This window comes from Notamacropus eugenii, chromosome 5 (genome assembly GCF_028372415.1).
Source record: "Notamacropus eugenii isolate mMacEug1 chromosome 5, mMacEug1.pri_v2, whole genome shotgun sequence".
Classification (NCBI taxonomy): Eukaryota; Metazoa; Chordata; class Mammalia; order Diprotodontia; family Macropodidae; genus Notamacropus; species Notamacropus eugenii.
Window position 1 is genome coordinate 13,015,564 of NC_092876.1, and position 17,791 is coordinate 13,033,354.

General features: G+C 60.8%; 3 protein-coding genes across 4 annotated transcripts; 1 reads left to right on the forward strand and 2 right to left on the reverse strand.

Annotated features, from left to right (window-relative positions):
* The first annotated feature begins 131 nt into the window (after positions 1-131).
* On the forward strand, positions 132-10,459 carry CNOT3 (CCR4-NOT transcription complex subunit 3). Its single transcript, XM_072607473.1, has 18 exons — positions 132-449; positions 1,974-2,046; positions 2,132-2,199; positions 2,509-2,583; positions 2,989-3,078; positions 3,189-3,317; positions 3,412-3,507; positions 5,393-5,612; positions 5,704-5,837; positions 6,250-6,306; positions 6,399-6,699; positions 6,794-6,917; positions 7,248-7,446; positions 7,806-7,905; positions 7,992-8,190; positions 8,655-8,787; positions 8,910-9,035; positions 10,179-10,459. Exons 2-18 carry the CDS (start codon positions 2,022-2,024, stop codon positions 10,275-10,277), a joined length of 2,175 nt encoding a protein of 724 aa, XP_072463574.1. The 5' UTR covers positions 132-449; positions 1,974-2,021; the 3' UTR covers positions 10,278-10,459.
* LENG1 (leukocyte receptor cluster member 1) lies at positions 9,436-12,242 on the reverse strand. The gene is made up of 4 exons (XM_072607488.1): positions 11,976-12,242; positions 11,324-11,485; positions 10,983-11,227; positions 9,436-10,658 (listed from the first exon to the last, which is right to left on the reverse strand). Exons 1-4 carry the CDS (start codon positions 12,105-12,107, stop codon positions 10,436-10,438), a joined length of 762 nt encoding a protein of 253 aa, XP_072463589.1. The 5' UTR covers positions 12,108-12,242; the 3' UTR covers positions 9,436-10,435.
* Positions 12,243-12,398: 156 nt separating this feature from the next.
* Positions 12,399-17,663, reverse strand: TMC4 (transmembrane channel like 4). 2 transcript variants are annotated; one of them, XM_072607472.1, is made up of 15 exons: positions 17,530-17,663; positions 16,744-16,969; positions 16,431-16,576; positions 16,129-16,352; positions 15,704-15,840; positions 15,442-15,589; positions 14,998-15,165; positions 14,698-14,861; positions 14,465-14,591; positions 14,122-14,219; positions 13,585-13,768; positions 13,322-13,452; positions 12,930-13,085; positions 12,770-12,848; positions 12,399-12,686 (listed from the first exon to the last, which is right to left on the reverse strand). In XM_072607472.1, exons 1-15 carry the CDS (start codon positions 17,582-17,584, stop codon positions 12,618-12,620), a joined length of 2,112 nt encoding a protein of 703 aa, XP_072463573.1. In that variant the 5' UTR covers positions 17,585-17,663; the 3' UTR covers positions 12,399-12,617. The 2 variants fall into 2 exon arrangements, with proteins under 2 accessions (XP_072463573.1, XP_072463572.1); XM_072607471.1 differs by having other exon boundaries at positions 16,129-16,576.
* Between the last annotated feature and the right edge of the window lie 128 nt (positions 17,664-17,791).

Below are 17,791 nucleotides of genomic sequence, written 5' to 3' on the forward strand. Positions count from 1 at the left end.
TCGCCCAATCGGCGGCTGTCGTCCGCGGCGCGGCCAATGGGGTCTGGGCGCAGCGGCGCGGCTCGGCCAATGGGCGGGCGCGGCCGGGGCGCGCGGGCGGGGCGGGGCCGGGCCGGGGGCGCAGACGAGGCCGCCGCCGCTGCCGCCGCCGCCGCCGCCGCCGCCATCTTGGAGCCGGCCAGGGCCGCTTCCGTAGAGGAGCGAGCGAGCGGAGCCGCCGCGACTGGTCCCAGAGCTCCGGGAGCCCTCCCCGGTCCCCCGGGAGCCGCTTCCCGGCCCGCGCCGCTGTCACGAGAGCGCCCGGGCCTGTCGCGATAGGCGCCCTCCCAGGCGCCGCCCCCTCTGCCCGCCCGCCCGCCGCCGGGAGCCCGAGGCCGGCCTGGCCCAGGCCCGGCCCCTCGAGGCCGCGGAGGAGCCGCCGAGGAGCCAGGAGCCGCCGGGCCTGTGTGGTGAGAGCGCCGCCCTGCCCGGGCCGAGGGGTTCTGCCGCCCGGAGGGGCGCCGTACCCGTGCCGCGGAGCCGGCCCCCCCAAGAGTACCCTTCCCCCAAAAAGACCGTGCCCCCAAGAGCACCCTGCCCTCGAGAGCACTGTGCCCCCAAGAGCACCCTCACCCCAGAAGCACCTGGCCCCCCCAAGAGCACCCTGCCCCTGAGAGGACTGTGCCCCCAAGAGCACCCTGCCCCCCAAGAGCACCCTGCCCTCGAGAGCACTGTGCCCCCAAGAGCACCCTCACCCCAAAAGCACCTGGCCCCCCCAAGAGTACCCTGCCCCTGAGAGCACCTGGCCCCCCCCAAGAGCACCCTGACCCCCAAGAGCACCCTGACCCCGAGAGGACTGTGCCCCCAAGAGTACCCTCACCCCAAGAGCATCCTGACCCCGAGAGGACCGTGCCCCCAAGAGTACCCTCACCCCAAGAGCACCCTGACCCCGAGAGGACTGTGCCCCCAAGAGTACCCTCACCCCAAGAGCACCCGGCCCCCCAAGAGCACCCTGACCCTGAGAGCACTGTGCCCCCAAGAGCACTGCCCCCAAGAGTACTGTGACCCCAAGAGCACCCTGCCCTCAAGAGCACCTGCCCCCCGAAGAGCACTGTGACTGCAAGAGCACCCCGCCCTCCAAGAGCACCCTGCCCCCAAGAACACTGTGCCCCTGCCCTAGATCCAGCCCATTCCTCCTCTGGGAGTCGTGCCCCACCCCCAAGAGCTTCATGCCCTGCTGCAGAACCGCCCCCCCACCCTGGGGTCTTGGCCCCCCAGGAGCTCTCAGCCCTTCCAGGGGGTTGTGCCTCTCCTCAACCCCCTGCAAAGCTGCTCTGGGCAGGCGTCCCCGGCTGCAGAGCCTGATCCCCAGGGGGCGTGCCCTGACCTGCATCTCTGGGGCCTGAAGCCAGCCTTTGTCCCAGAGCACCCCCAAGCAAGGGTCTCCTAGGGGCCCACACTTGGTGTCATTCTGGGAGGACCATCTATCCCTGGTCCTGTCCTAGAGCTCCTGGCCTTGGGAGGGTGTGGTACACGCCTTGTCTTTATCTTTTGGGGTGACGTCCTGGTGGGAGGATCCAGAGCTCTAGTGTTTGGCTGGGGGGCCAGGCAGTGCTGTCCAAGGGATGTTCCCCCCAGGGCACTTCCCCTTATGTCAGTCCCCACTGGGGTCCATCGTGGGCGCCCTGGGTAGGAAAGTCTGCCTTCTCCAAAGTCGCCAGGCTCCAGAGAAGGAATGACAGACCTTGGTGCAGTCACTGCCCTACCATATGTCTCAGTCAGGCTTGGGAAGGCTTCTCTCCCTTTTGTAGCCTTCCTGGCTGGCAGGCGGAGGGGGAATCCTCTTCCTATTCCTGACCCCCACAGGGCTGTCCCCCCTGAGCTGTGCGGGGAGAGCCAGCCAGGAGGAGGTGGGGTGCTAGTGGGAGGCTCCCAGGAGCTGAAATCCTGACAGGAGGGGCGCAGGCCTGACCTCTGTTCCCTTCCCTCTGCAGTATCTGACTCTGGGAGCATGAAGAGCAGGTGTCTCTAGGGCAGGAAAGATGGCAGATAAGCGAAAACTCCAAGGTACGGGGTCCCCTCCTGTCCTCTTCTCCTTCCCACCCCCGAGCCCGACTCCACCGGCCCCATGACTCTCTCATCATCACCCCAGGTGAGATTGATCGCTGCCTCAAGAAGGTGTCCGAAGGAGTTGAGCAGTTTGAGGACATTTGGCAGAAGGTGACGAGACTGGGTGGAAGGAGGCTGACGTCCCTGGGTCCTTGAGAGGGCAGAGGCTGGGAGGGTGGACCCCTGAGTCCTTGAGGGGGCGGAGGCTGGGAGGCTGGACCCCTGGGTCCTTGGGGGGAAGTTTTGTGACTGGTATCAAGTTGAAGGGGTGTGGGTCCCCAAACAATCAAGGCGAGAGACCGCTTTTCTCTTAAGCCTATCCTTTGCTTTCCATCTGTTGGCACTTTACTTGGCATGACCTTGAGACATAGGGCATAGGCTTGAGGCTCCCTCAGAGCCTTGATCTTCCTCCTTTATCAGCTTCACAATGCAGCAAATGCCAACCAGAAGGAGAAGTACGAGGCTGACCTGAAGAAGGAGATTAAGAAGCTACAGGTGTGTGGGAGGTGGTGTGTAGGCCTGCGACCCGAGTATGGGAATCTGTCTGCTAGGAGAGAGGGCAGCTCAATTACCACTTGTCTGCTGCGTGTGTAAAGCAAAGGTTGTAGGGGGTTTGCCATCTCTGGAGGTCTCCTGGCCAAGACTGATGGTGGGCTGTAGAGGGGAAAGTCTTAGGTAAAAATATCTCCAATGCCTTCCTGCTCGGCCCCTTTTCTGAGGAGCCTACAGTCCAGGATTTCAAGTGTGTGCTGTGGGAGGTGGCCAGTGCACCGCATGAGGTTCAGCAGGGAATGGTTTCTGGGGGGCTGCTGCAGTGTGGTGGGAGATGGGAGGAACAGCAGGACCTGGGGCTCTGGCTGTGGACATGCCCCCTCTGACTCCCACTTCTCTCTCCTCCAGCGGCTGAGGGACCAGATCAAGACATGGGTAGCTTCCAACGAAATCAAGGACAAACGGCAGCTCATCGACAACCGGAAGCTCATCGAGACGGTAGGAGGAGGAGGGTAATCTTGGGAGACTGGCCAGGCTGGGGCCAGAGTCGGGCATAATGTGCAGAGGTTGGGCCTGGTGTGCACAGCCTTCCTCTTTTGTGCCCACAGCAAATGGAGCGATTCAAGGTTGTAGAACGGGAAACAAAGACCAAAGCTTACAGTAAAGAGGGGCTTGGCCTAGCCCAGAAGGTGGACCCGGCCCAGAAGGAGAAGGAGGAGGTCGGCCAGTGGCTCACTGTGAGTGTGGACCCCGGGTGAGGATGGGGAGCCTAGCTGACTGCATGGCAGCCCTGGGCTCATCGCTGCCTTGCTTCCTTCGTTCTCTGCCCAGAATACCATCGACACCCTCAACATGCAGGTGGACCAGTTTGAGAGTGAAGTAGAGTCGCTATCTGTGCAGACCCGGAAGAAGAAAGGGGATAAGGACGTGAGTTGGGGAAGCAGAGGGCTAGAGCCAGCAGGCTCCATGGGTAGGGGTGCCACCAGGATGGGCAGAGGTGCTATCTCTAGGGACATTTGGGTCCTTGGGGGCTGCAGGTTTGAATGCAGAGTGCTCCCAGGGATGCTGGCCTGACATGAGTTTGGAGAGTCTGGGAGTCTGGATTGAAGGTGCCAGAGTCTGAGGGGCTTGGCAGCATTGTCACCTATAGGGCAGCACAGGGTCTGTTCCCCATGGTGTTTGAGGGGCTTTGTGGAGCTTTTTGGTCTGCCTGCCAAGCTTTGTGGCATGTGGGGGTTACAGGAGCTTAGAGCTTGGGCACTGGGGTCCACGTGAAAAGCACCAGATAGAAGCCAGGGGCATTCTTGCCTGTGGCGGGATCTAGAGGCCCAGATTGAGGGATGTTCTGTTTGTAGGTGGCTGTACCCCAGGGGCTGTGGGGGCTAGCGGCCTCATATGAGGTCTTTGCTTGTTAGACAACTGGCAGCTAGGGGCCAATGTAGAGACTGGAGGGCTGAATGCTGTGGGATGGAGCTGGGGATTCAGATGCTGGTGTCGACAAAGGACAACCTTCGAGTTCAGGTACTAGACTTTAGGAATACTGGTGTCCTGAAAGATGCTAGGAATCTGCTACTTGATGTCCAAGGATTGGGGACCCCTGTGCTTTGGTCTGTAGGACTTCAAAGGTGAGGTCAGGTCTGGGGACTGGAAGCCAAGATTCTAAGGACTTTGGATGCTGTGTTCACTTTCTGGAATGTTTAGTGTTTGGGTCTCAGCCGATATTTATTGTGACCTATACCAGAACAATAATCTCCATTCCAACATCTCCACAAATGGTCATTCAAACAGTTCCAAGACCTTAAACGAGGGGGAACCTTTATGCTGGTGTATGTGAAGGCTGACAGTCTGGATGCTAGGAATGAGGAAACCAAGATCTGGGTAGACTCTGGGGGCCTGGTTGATGGGGTCTTTGTACTCCCAGAACCTGGCACAGCATCTGGTATAGAGTGGGCATGTAAGAAGTGCTGGTGGCCGGTGCTGGAGGCTCTTTGGGACTTGGGGGCCTGGAGGCAAAGGTTTAAAAGTTGGGGAACAAATTAGAACTGGAACGATTATGTCACTAACTAGACCCTATGCTTGGGGTGTGTAGGGTGAGGGCAGGGAGCTTGGAAGTTGATACCTCTGAGTGTGAGTTGTCCTAGGAGCTAGGATTGTTGGTGCTAATGTCTATAAGCCTCAGAGTCTCTGGTCTCTGGGTACTGGGACCTGGAAGCTGGTGTACATGGGGGCTGCTGGTTTGGCTGATGGAGACTTAGGAGACCAGCCTGAGAGTGTGAGAGCTGTGGCTGGCTGGTGAGGGTCTGGCTTGGCCACTGTGTAAGCCCAGGAGTTCTGGGCTTGTAAGAGTGAGGGAGTCTGGGGAGATGGGGGCTGGGAGCTCAGAATCTGGGGTCTCAAAGAGCAGAGTTGGTGTGTTTTGAAGTATGTGCATGTATGTAGTGTGTTCGTGTTTGTGTTCAAACACTTGCACTTTTGCCGTCCCCTTTCCTTTGTGTAGTTTCACACCTGTGCTGCTGTATTCTCTCTTGCCCTGAGAATAATTCTGGTTCTAGTATGGGGAGGTCTGTGGGTGCTGGACAACTGGCTACCAATGTCTGTCATTTAGCAACTGGGCTCAAGTTCTGGGCTTTGTATGGCCTAACTCCTGGGGTCTCTTGGTCCAACCTGGGCCCCTGGGGTCCTTAGGGCCTGGATCCCAGGGTCTCTTGGTCTAGATTGGGTCTCAGGGTTGTGTAAGGCCTGGATCCCGTAGGGCCTGGGGTGGTGCTGAGGGTGCGGGGGCCTGAACCAGCTCTCCCATGGCTGTCCACAGAAGCAGGATCGGATCGAGGGCCTGAAGCGCCACATCGAGAAGCACCGCTACCACGTGCGCATGCTGGAGACCATCCTGCGCATGCTGGACAATGACTCCATCCTGGTGGACTCGATTCGGAAGATCAAGGACGATGTGGAATATTACGTGGACTCCTCTCAGGACCCGGACTTTGAGGAGAATGAGTTCCTCTATGATGACCTTGATCTCGAGGACATTCGTAAGGAGCCGTGGGGCGCGCAGGGAGGGCTCTGGGGGCCTGGCTCTGAGGCAGGGGGTCAGGAGCCTGGCCACGTTCTCTTCCACCACAGCGCAGGCGCTGGTCGCCACCTCACCCCCGACCCACAGCCACATGGAGGATGAGATCTTTAATCAGTCCAGTAGCACACCCACCTCCACCACCTCCAGCTCTCCTATCCCGCCCAGTCCAGCCAACTGCACTACGGTGAGCTGAGTATGGAGGGAGGGCAGGAACCTTTTCTCCACAGTGAACAAGGAGCATTTATTACTGTTTTTACTTATTTTCAGTGTTCCACAGTCACTACCATATAACCCAGATTTTTTTCCCCTCTCTCTCCAAGATGGCACACCATTTTATATAGGTTCTACACATACATTCCTATTAAATACATTTTTCCCATAGTTACGTTGCATAGAAGAATTAAAACAAATGGGAGAAACTGAGCGTTTATTTTCTTGAGAAACATCTTTGATTGGGAGGGGCAGGGCCGGACCTCTGGATCTTGAGGTCCCTAAGGGATGACAAGGAGACCACACGGATGGCTTCCTGAGGGGGTGGGGCCGAGGTCGGGACATGAGTCTCTTCAGACCCCCTAACTCTGTCTTCTGAATCCTAGGAAAACTCTGAAGATGACAAGAAGAGAGGACGGTCCACAGACAGTGAAGTGAGCCAGGTGGGGCCACTCTCTCTCCATCTGAACCCGGTGCTGGAGGGACGCTGTTTCTCCCTCTGGGCCCTGACTGCTCTCTCTTCTCTCTCCCTCAGTCTCCAGCCAAGAATGGTTCCAAGCCTGTCCACAGCAACCACCATCCACAGTCCCCTGCTGTGCCGTCCGGCTATCCAGCTGGGCCTGCCCCCCCACCCCCTGCGCTGGGCAACGGGCCTGGCAGCAATGGGGCTCCCGTGGTGCCTCCCAAAGCCAACCCTGCCCCAGGCCACAATGCCAGCACCCCCACCCCGTACGCCCAGGCTGTCGCTCCTCCTGCCCCAAGCGCCGGCTCCGCTCAGCCCAGGCCACCCAGCGTCCAGCCTGGCGGGAGCAGTAGCAAGCAGAACGGGGCCACCAGTGAGTGGGGAGCTGGAGGGGGGAAGGACGACATGTCGGGAAAGCAGCAGCCGAGAGAGCTTTTCCACCCGATGCTCTGTCCCTCGCCCCTTAGGCTATAGCTCCGTGGTGGCTGATAATTCATCCGAGCTGAGCCTGAGCAGCAGCGGGAGCAGCAGCAGCAGCAGCCAAGCCCTGGGTCCCCCCCCGGGCCCCCATAACCCACCACCCACCACCACGTGAGTCAGAGCCCTGGGACACGGGAGGCTGAGGCAGGGAGAGGGCTTCTGGATGCCCCACTCCCCTTGGTCCCTATGGGCTCCCACTGGGGTGCTCTTTGGGTCCCAGCTGGCCGGGAAGGCAGAAGCTTGGGAGCCTCCCCAGAGGGCCCCTGGCTTCCTGAAGGGGGGAGGCACTTCCTTGGGAGTACTCAGAAGGGTCCAGGCATCTCTTGGCCACTGGTCCCAGAGGCAGCTCTTATTTCTCATTAGCGCTCCAGAACTGTGCCCTTCTTCCTTGTATTTGCGTGGGCCCTCACTTCCTTGTCTTGCTGTCTCTTCCACACCCAGGAAGGAGGCGGCTGGAGCGGCCCCAGCCGGGGCAGGGGGTGTGGGCGGGGGCTCAGGGAGCGGTGCTGGAGGACCCAGCCTCCTGGTGCCCCTGCCTGTGAACCCTCCCAGCTCCCCGACACCCAGCTTCAGTGAGCCCAAGGCAGCTGGGGCCCTGCTCAATGGCCCCCCCCAGTTCAGCACAGCCCCAGAGATCAAGGTGAGAGCCTCCCACCGCATCTCCTGGTCTCTGGACCACTCCAATGAGAACCTCCCTTGGCACCTTCCCATCTTAAGCCAAGTCCTGTCCCTTCCCTCAGCCTGAACTTCTTTCTCTGCAAATGGGAGCAGGGAGGGGACTGTAAGCCTCATGACCTCTTGCTGAGGTCCATTGCGAACATCCCCAGGCCTCCCCAACACCTGGGAGAGGAGTCAGGCCTGTGCCTCTATGAGGGATGTCTGTATCCTGACCTCCCCTTTCCCGCCCCTGGCAGAGGCAGCGTATGGAAAGGACACCAAATCCCCCTCCTCTGTTTTCTCTCTGTATGCTCTGGCTCACTATGGCTCCCTCCACCCCAGGCTCCTGAGCCCCTGAGTTCTCTGAAGTCCATGGCAGAGCGGGCAGCCATCAGCTCTGGCATTGAGGATCCTGTACCTGCCCTGCACTTGGCTGAGCGTGGTGAGTGGGTGCCCTGGGGAAGCTGGGCCGAGAGGGGGGCCCAGCTGGAGAGTCTCCTCGAGACATTTCCTGGCCTTCTCACTCAGACATGCTCCTGGGCAGCAGTTCGGCCCCTCCAGCCTCAGCCCAGCCCCCCCTGCAACTGTCTGAGGTCAACATCCCCCTGTCACTGGGTGTCTGCCCTCTGGGGCCTGTGGCCCTCACCAAGGAGCAGCTCTACCAGCAGGCCATGGAGGAGGCTGCTTGGCACCACATGCCCCACCCTTCAGACTCAGAACGAATCAGGTGAGTGCGTGCCTGGGGCCCGTGGCAGAGGGGATGAGGCAAAGTAGCCTGTTGTAGTGTCTGGGGTCTGTGGAAGAGGCTGGACTCGTGGATAAGTGGGTCATTGGGGGGGTGGAGATTGTAGTTGGGGGTTCCCAAGTCCTGAGGGACTGGAGGGAGCTGGGCCTGGACTGCTTGAGGAGGGAGGGCTCCAGTCCTTTGGGACAGAACCTGGATGCCTAAGGGGTGACCATGGAATGGTCCCACGGGGTCCTTGTGGGCAGTGTGCATCTGAGGGGGAGAGTGGGAGGGGCTGGGGTGCAGGTGGTGAGAATGCTGGGAAGTCACCATGCAAGAAGGGATGGACACTGCTGGGGGGCTGGATGTGTCGGTCACTGCAGCCTGAGGGAGTGGGGTCTCCCACTGACCCCAAGGCCCAGGAACAAGGCTTGTCTTGACCATCCCACTTGCCTTGCCCTTGATAGGCAGTACCTGCCTCGGAACCCATGCCCAACCCCGCTGTACCACCATCAGATGCCACCGCCTCACTCAGACACAGTGGAATTCTACCAGCGCCTCTCCACGGAGACCCTGTTCTTCATCTTCTACTATCTGGAGGTAGGGTGGCAGAGGGAAGGGTCGGCCCCTCCTTAAACCCATGGCTCCACCCAGCCGTCCCTGGCACCCTGACAAAGGCCATCCTTGGGGGGCCCTGACCCCTGCCCTTTGACCCCTGCCAGGGCACGAAGGCTCAGTACTTGGCTGCCAAGGCCCTTAAGAAGCAGTCCTGGCGATTTCACACCAAATACATGATGTGGTTTCAGCGGCATGAGGAGCCCAAGACCATCACAGATGAGTTTGAGCAGGTGAGGGACCCCTGGCTCCCCCCAAAGCCTGCGCTTCCTTGAACAGGCTCCTCCCACCCTCCCAGGAAGGGGGTGGGGAGAAGTGCCCCCGCCTGCCTTGGGATGAATTCTGTGGTGGTGGTACCTTCGGCTGCCTCTACCAAGCAGGGCCTTCTTAACCTGTGCTCTGTCACCTTGGCTTCAGTTCAGTAGCGTTGCCTTGTTACCCCAAGCATTTTGTTTTATGCATTTAAAAACATGATTCTGAGAAGGGGTCCTGGACACAAAGAAGGTGAAGCGTCAGAGTGGGGCGACTTGCTGAGCGACCCTCAAAGATGCCAAAAGATTGGGAGCCCAGGCCTAAGGAGGGAGCCTTTAGCTCGACATCGGTAAAATAGGCAGAAAGGGGGAGATTCATTGGTCTCAGGTCACTTATTTTATAACAAAATTGTGAGATTCCAAGATCTATTTTATCATTTAGGGTACTGCAGTAGTCCAGGTTGGTTTTTCTGAATGCCACTCCTTACTTTCACCACTGCCTCAGTGTTGGGGGCATTAGTTCCCCTCTCTCCAATTTTCTTTAAAAAACAGACATTCTGTCTGAGGTGAAAAGAAAAACTACCGTGAGGATAGGCATTGTCCAGCAGATCAAATTTTTAAATTGGCCATGTCTAAAACCTCCACATCTCAGTCTGCACCCTGGGTCCCGCACTTGTTCAGAGGGTAGTTGGTAGATAGCCATTCTGCCATGTAGTTTCTAAGTCTTAGAAAGGGTGTTTCTCCTGCTTCTGCATCAGGTCATAAAGGAAGCGTTCCCCCCAATTGGCTCTTCTGGCACCAGAGCACTCCATCTGATGAGTCCCTCCTCCACTGTAAATTGAGGTGATTGTGGCTCTTAGCCTGCTCTCTTGTCCTGGATAGCTTTTGAGGACAACGTGAGCTTGGAGGGAAGCACATTGTTTTTACTGTCCATGCTCCGCTGAAATAGAGCATTTCCGGCACTTGTGAACCTCAAAGGCCAGGGGCTCCAGAGGGGCCCGGCCCTGGCCCCTGACCGGCAGCTCGCAGCTTCTGCCATCAGCCCCTTCTCTGCTGAGATGACACGGAGGCCCCGGCTGCCTTTGGACCGCGTGGTCTGACCCCTGCCTTTCCCTGTCTCCCCAGGGCACCTACATCTACTTTGACTATGAGAAGTGGGGCCAGCGGAAGAAGGAGGGGTTCACCTTCGAGTACCGCTACCTGGAGGACCGGGACCTGCAGTGACCCCTGCCTGCTGCCCCTCCCCCCCTCCCCAGCCCGCCTGCCTGCCCCCAGCACTTGGGGCAGGGGACGGGCTCAGGGCCAGGGACTCGCCTTCCCCGCCCCTCCCCAGCCGGGGAAGGACTTGTTTTTCGTAAACCTATTTTCATTTTGGAAGATATTTATGAATAAATAGTTTTATATGACGTCCGCAGTCCTCGCGCGGGGGGCCGGGCCAGCTGGGGGTGGAACTGAGAGTTGTAGCGCCTCTTGCGCTCGTCCGCCTCTTCCTCCTCCGCGGGCTCCCCGCACGTCCTGGCCAGCAGGGCCTCTGCCCGGGCCCGCTCCGCCGCTTCTCTCCTCAGCCGCTCTGCCCGCAGCTGCTCCAGGGAGGCTCCCCCAGGGCTGCCAACGAGGGACAGGCCTGAGCACCGTGGTGTGGGGGGTGGGCCCGAGCCCGAGGCCAGAGCGCTGCCGCTTACCCCCGGGGGCGCCGCTTACCCCCGGAGGTGCCCCTTACCCCCGGGGGCGCCCCTTACCCCCGGGGGCGCCGCTTACCCCCGGAGGTGCCCCTTACTCCCGTGGCCGCCGCTTACCTCCGAGGGTGCCGCTTACCCCCGGAGGTGCCCCTTACCCCCGGAGGCGCCCCTTACCCCCGGGGGCGCCCCTTACCCCCGGAGGCGCCCCTTACCCCCGGGGGCGCCCCTTACCCCCGGAGGTGCCCCTTACCTCCGGGGGCGCCGCTTCTCCGGCTCCTTGGGAAGGCCGCCCCCTGGGGTCCCCCTCTTCTTGCCCAGCTGCCTCTTCAGCTCCCGGAGCGGGTCCAGGTGGCTCTTGGCTCTCTCGTCGGCTGCGGGGCTGCGCTGCGTGCCCCTGGGCTCGGGAGGGAGCTGGTACCATGGGGGCTGAGTCTGGGCCTCAGCAGCGCTCTGGCCCAGGTAGGTCAGGACCCCCAGGGCCTTCTCCCGTTGTTCCTTTGGGGGAGAGAGGAGCGGTCAGGGGAGGGCTGGGCAAGGGCCCGGCTGCCGCCCGTGCCCCGCTGCCACTCGTGGCCGGCCCCGGGGCGGTACCTGGGCCTGCCTCTTTTCTTCCTCGTACTCCCTGTTGCCGTGGGTCGCCCCTTTCCCTTCCTCCACCAGCTCCCGAAACAGGTCCACGGGGCGGGGGCCCTCCTGGGGCGCCTGCGTGCCCGCCGCAGGACGGGCTCTCTTCCGCAGGAGGTCGGTCCGGGCCTGGAAGGGGAGAACGTGAGCGCGCGCCCTGGCCACCCCGCCCTCCGGCCGTGCCACAGACGAGCCCGCGCGCTCCCCGTGGGGACGAGCCTAGCCGGGGAAAGGGCAGGGGGCTCGGTGGACCCGGGGCAGCAGGGGAAGGACTGGGCGCACACCGCGACAGGCAAGCGGGGCACCTGTGGGCCCCACCCATCCACGGACACTGCTCAGGCCGGCCCGAGCTGCTACCTGGGGGCCACGGTCCACTCGTGGGGGGCGCCGGCGGGGCAGGCCAGGAGGACGCTCGGCGCTCCCTTCCCCACAACCCCGCGGCGCGCCTGGGCCATCGTTCCTGCGGCACCACCCCAGGTACGCGGTGAGGCTGCGGCCCGCGGCCCGCCCCTCCCCGCCAATTCCCCAAGGTTCATTCCCGGAGGAATCCTCTCGCGCATGCGCAACGGCGCCCGCCCCACCTGGATCGCGCCTGCGCTCTCGCCGCCGGGCCTCGTACCTCCTGTTGGGCCAGCAGCGCCCGCCGCTCCCGCTCCCGCTGCTCGTCCCGGGCCTGGGCTTCGTCCCGCCGTACACGGGCTACGTTGTCCTTATTTCGAACATGCCAACTCTTCTTCGGGAGGATATTCATGGTTCCGCACGCGGCTTCTTCCTTCCGAGTGTTGTTGGGCCCGCCCCCGGCCCGTCCTCTTAACCGGGCTTCCCTCTATTGGTAGAAGCTGCCTGCCTTGTGAACGCGCCCCGCCTCTCCACCCCAGGCGCTGATTGGTCGAAGGGACCCAGTCTCCCAGGAAGATGATGCGCAGTCGTGGCTCTTCCTGGTGGTCCCGCCCCTGTCCCGGATCTAGGCAATGATTGGCTAGTCCTTATCACGCCCCGCCCCACCGCCTTTCCCCGATCCAAAAGAGCTCAGGAGGCGGAGCCGAAAGAAGAGCCTAGGAGACGAGGCTACGTTTATTGAGAAGGCTTCGGCTTGGGACTCGAGAGCCCAGGCGGCCCTTGCACCCCACTCCTCCTGGCCTCAGTCCGGCCATCTGGCCTGTCTCCCAGAAGCCCCCGGGGCACCTCTGCCCCGAGGTCTCCTGGGACTTGTAGTCTTCGTGCGTCCCAGTCCTGGGCTCCCGAGGCTCTCGGCGGCGGATCAGAGGTCCCGCTCCTTCTCGCTGAGCTGCACAATCCTCTGGGCCAGCAGCACTTTACTTTCGCTTTCCTGAGGACAAGGGAGACGCAGCCAATGAACGGGCAAACGATGATGCCCGGCCAGCCCCGTCCCGTCCCTTAGCGTCCTCTCACCATCTGTAAATGCCCTTTCAGCTTGGACACCAGGCGGCCATAGGAGCTGGCCAGTGTCAGGGTGTAGACCATCAGGACGCTGTGGGGAGAGGGGACATGAAGGGAGGCCCCAGGGTCTTCTCCCTTTTGGAGGCGCTCGCCCTGGGCGTCCCTGCCTCACCTTGACACCAGCATCAGGGGCACCGCGAAGCTTAGGGTCCCCAGGAAGAAGAGGAAGTCCCGGGCAGTCCGGGACAGGCCCTGGATGGCGTTAGGTACGGCAGCCCAAATGTTCGGCTGACCTCGGAAGGGGCCACACAGCCTGGACGGCGGGATCCTAGAAAGAGGAATCAGTGGGGGCTGTGAATCCCAGCGCCGTCCGTGCCCCGTCGGTTCTGGCTCTGCCTCTGCCTCCTACTTGTTGTAAAATAAGACCAGGCTCAAGAGACACCGTGTTGGGAGCTCCGTGGGGGCCTGGCTCCCGCCTGGCAGGGCTCGGGGCGCACCTGGCCCAGGAGCACGGCAGGCTTTCGTGGGAGGGGCGTGGGGAAGGAGGGCGCCCTCAGCACTCACACGAAAATGCCGTAGAGCACGGGGACCGCCGAGATGGCCAAGCCCAGGAGCAGGACCAGCGGGAAGAAGAAGTTGGCAGTGGAGGCCCGGAAGGTGCGAGGGGCCGGAGAGAAGAAGGCGAAGAGTGTGAACTGCGGGGACGGTCAGGGCAGTGGTCAGGGGCCCGGGCGCGGTCCCAAGGCAGCCCTCTTCTCCCTCCCCGGCCGCCACCGCCCCCTCCTCCACTCCATCCGAATCCCAGGAGTCAAGGGCACGCCCCTCACCTTTTTTAGGTAGAAGGTGAGCAGTAATTTGGCTGTGTTGAGCAGCGCCAGGAGGGGACAGTAGAAGCCCCCCACCCAGACCAGCGTCTGCCCGTACACCAGCCCCAGCACCTCCTCCGGGACCTGGAACTCCATGGTCCCCACCAGACGGCCCAGACGGCCCCCGCACATACCGCCCAGGAGTCTGGAAAAGAAACGGGAGGATAATCCGGCTTCAGGCTTGCCTTAGTCCAGTACCGGATTTTCCCTTCAACTCCCAGGCTTGCCATGTCCCTGGTCTGGACACCCAATGGGCATCCAGCACTCCTCTAATTGCTCCGCCTCCACGCACTCCTTCCAAGCCCAAATCAATCCCAGGGAGAGGAGGCGGGGTCTATTGGAGGGTTGGCTCCCATAGAACTGATGAAAACAATGGATTTCTGGAATTAAGGACGGGGGAGGGAGGTGAGGGGGGATCTGGCCAGGAGGGAGGATGAGCTCAGGGCTGCTAAGAAGATCCAGGGAGAGGTGCGGGTTGGAGGTGGGACCCGAGCGTACTTGCGCGGGAACTGGACCAGCAGAGGGACGGCCAAGCAGGTCAGCAGGTCAAACAGCAGCAGCCTGTACATTTCCTGCCCCACCCGAGTCTCCCAACACTGGGGATGCGGTTGGGGGTCGGTCAGGTAAAACCCAAGGCCACCCCTTCTCCAGGTTCCCGCCCCCGGGGGAACCTTGAATCCCTGGCCCTTGCCTCCTTGAGGCTCCAGATGTCCTCTCCCCCGGTCTCTGCCTTTGGGCCCCCGGCGTCCCCTTCCCAGGGCCTGCTCCTCCCCCTCCCCCCCGCCCCCCGGAGGCCCGCATGTTCCCAGCCTTGTCCCCTTCTCTGGGATGCTGGCATCACCGGTAGCTTGCTGTAGTCATAGCCACACGTATTGCAGGCCTCAGCCTTGGGATTGCCCTGACAAGTGATCTGATTCCAGAGGGACACGAGCAGGACCACGAGGGAGGCCAGGCGGAGAAACACGGTCCTGGGTGGGAGGAAGGGAAGGTGGAGTGTGAAGTGATGGTGGAGCCCAAGCTGGGTGTTAAAGGCGCTAGTTCTGAACCCAGAGCCTGTCCCCCTGACTGGGTCACCTGAGAAGGATGAGTAGGACCTGGCGGCTCCGCCTGTAGCCCTCCAGGCTAGTGATAAGGGTGAAGACGGAAGGCAGGACAAGGTTTGCCGTGGATATGAAAATGGACGGTAGGTAGGCGACGAGGAGCTTCAGCATCGGGGTCGCCTGGACCACAGGATCCTCCTGAGGTGGGAGAGAGGGGCTGGGGAGCAGACCTGGCAGGACACTGTCCCTGCCCTCAGGGTCTCAGCTCCTCCCAGAACCCCGGGTCCCCTGCACCTTCTCTCTTGGTCCCATCCCTTCGGCATCTGGGCCACACCTGCAGATTCTTGTAGGGGTCCGTGGCCCAGTAGACCCCATAGAAGGCCGCCGCGAGCAGAGCCAGCACCAGCAGGTTGAGCATTATCCTAGCCACCCACAAACCGACCCACTGCGCCCCGGTCCGGGCTTTTGCTCGCTTCCTCATCAAGTCCTCCTCCAGCTCTACCTGTGGCAGAGAACCAACCTCAAGCGCCCGAGCCTGAGGGAAGGCTGGCAGTCGGCCCTTCCCTTGCGACTTCCCTCCCCATTCTAAGTCCCTCCCCCCGTCCTCCCACGACCCTGCTCAAGTCTCCTGCGCTCTCAGGTCTAATCTCCTCCAGTCTAAGTCTCCGTCGCCCTCTCTACTGAGGCCCTCCTGGTTTCCCAAGCCTTGTCCCCCAGCCCCAGCCTAGGCTTCTGGGTTCTGTCCATGGTCCTGCTCTCTCTGCTGCCCTGGAAGCACCTGCAGCTCATAGCGAATCGCTCGCCTGCGAAGCTCCACTGGGCCGGTGCCCTGGAGTCCGAAGTCCCAAGCAGAGAAGACACGGTGGCTATAGCTGGTCAGAGCCCCAGACTCGCTCAACAGGGTCTGCTTCAGTCCTGACACCGACCTGGGAGGAGGGCAGGGTGAGAGTGGGCTTAAGGGTGCTGGAGATTTATGGAGAGGTGGGAACTCTGGAAGCTGGGAAGGAAGGTCTGGACCCAGAGTCCTTGGAAAATCCTACCTGCGGAGGATCAGGAAAAGGCAGAGGAGACCGGAGACAAATGTGGACAACAGGTAGGCGACTGGCAGCTGGAAGGTGCCACCTGTTAGTTCGACTGGATAGAAACCATAGAAAAGGGGGGACCACTCCAGATGACCCTGAGTAAAACAAGGGGAAGGTACAGAGACAAAAATGGCCAGCGGTGGACCTGTGCAGAAAGGGGAGAGCCTAGGACGGGGAACCAGGTGACCTGGGTTTGAGATCAGAGCCCACTCTGTCTAATCAGTGACCACCAGTCACCCTTACCCTCTGACAGCCTCAATTTCTTCCTCTAAAATGGGACTGGATTCAAGATGTCCTTCTACTCTGAAGTTCTGAGGTCTAATTCTAGGAGACAGGTGCTGAGGATGGGGTGGGGCAGATATTCAGGGTGAAGGGATCCTTACCTCCCCAGAGAGTAGATTGGTGAGGTACATGGGGTAGTCTATGAGGCCTTTGGGCACGGGGTTGTAGGGACCACAATGCTTAGATGAGGGTGGCCCTGGGATGGGACCCAACAGGAGGAGGGGCAGCAGGGTCAGAACTCCTTGGAACAAGGCCCCCAGAATGTTCAAACCAAGCAGGAAGCGAAGTAGTCCAAAGTAGGACTCAGTACCTGCCCCATACTGGCCTGGAGGGAGAAGAATGTTAAGAATTTCATGGTTCAGACCCCACTGGGGAGCCCAGGTATCCCATTGGCCCCACTCACCCCCAATCTTTGTCAGTATGTTCCTCCAGGGTACCAGCATCTTTGGGGCTCCAGCCAAGTGAGCCCAAGTTCGACCCAGTAGCAGGGTCCCCTTGGATCCCCGAATGCCTGACACTGGCTTTGTTGGCCTTCTTGCTTGAAGCTTCCTGGGGAGAGGTGAGCAGAGATGAAGGGACTTGAAAAAACAGAAGAGGAGAGAGAAAAAAACAATACCAGGCAGGGGGATAGAGGCATGGGAGAGCCACCCCTCAGAGCCAGAGTTAGAGGGAGGGGAAAAAGTGAGGCAGAAACTAGGTTAGGGAGAGGCTCTCACCACAGAAGCCGTTTGGCATCAATGGGCCAGGGCAGCTCTCGAAGGACATGGGATTCTGGGGGTTCCTCTGGGGATGTCCCGGGGGCAGTTTTCCTTTGTGACAAGCTCTCTTGCCCCCTCTGCTCCAGAGGTGGCTCTGGGTCTCCCCAGGGAGGAACACCTGGCCCTCTGTATCTCACTGTGGCAGAACTAGGGAGCTCACTCAGTAGTGTAGACAGTGATGGGCCTAAGGTGTACCAGCAACAGAAAGCACGGTGAGGGCTCACGGACATGCAGAGGAGGGAAGGGGGCCACTCTCCTAGCTCATGTCTCTGGTCTGAGGCAAACCTTTTCCCAGGATCCTGTTACCCCAGCCCCCTCAGGGATCCCTTCTTTTGGGGATCTAAGCCTTCCTCTCCCCAGGTTCTATTCACTCTGATACTTAAGTTCCTTCCACTGGGAGATCCAGGCATCCCCATCCCTCCTGTCAGGATTCTGGGCATCCACCTCCTCTGAGGGAACCAAGCCTTCCTCATTTTTTCTAGTACCTAACAACTCCTCCCCCATGTTCACAGGGATCCCGCCATCCCCTGCCCCAGCCTAACCCCCTAAGCCACCCAGAAGTTCTTTCCTTAGACCTGGCCCTCTCTGGGGACCCTGGTGTCCCTTCCCTCCCCCACTAGAACTTTGCCCTGGGACTCCAGGACACTTCCTTCTTCCTTTCAGAGGACCTGGGACAGATTCTGAGTCTATGACTCCCCGCCTCCTTTACAGAGGCCCCCTTTCTCTCCCTCTGCCCCCACCGACCTGGTTCTGGTGCCCGGGGGATCCAATCCACCCCAGATCCTCCTTGGGGCTCCATTCTCAATCTCTGCCCCGGGGGTTACGGCAGGCTGGAAATCTGAGTGCCCAGGTAAGGCCAGGGTGGGGCTGGCCCCTCCCACATCTGGAAACTTGTTCTCCCAGCAGCGCTCTGGGCACTGGCCCTACGGCCCTAAGGGCACCTGGTGCAATGCCTGGTGGGGGTTGTAGTCCAGAGACTCCCCTTCCCGCCCCCCTCCCCCCTCGC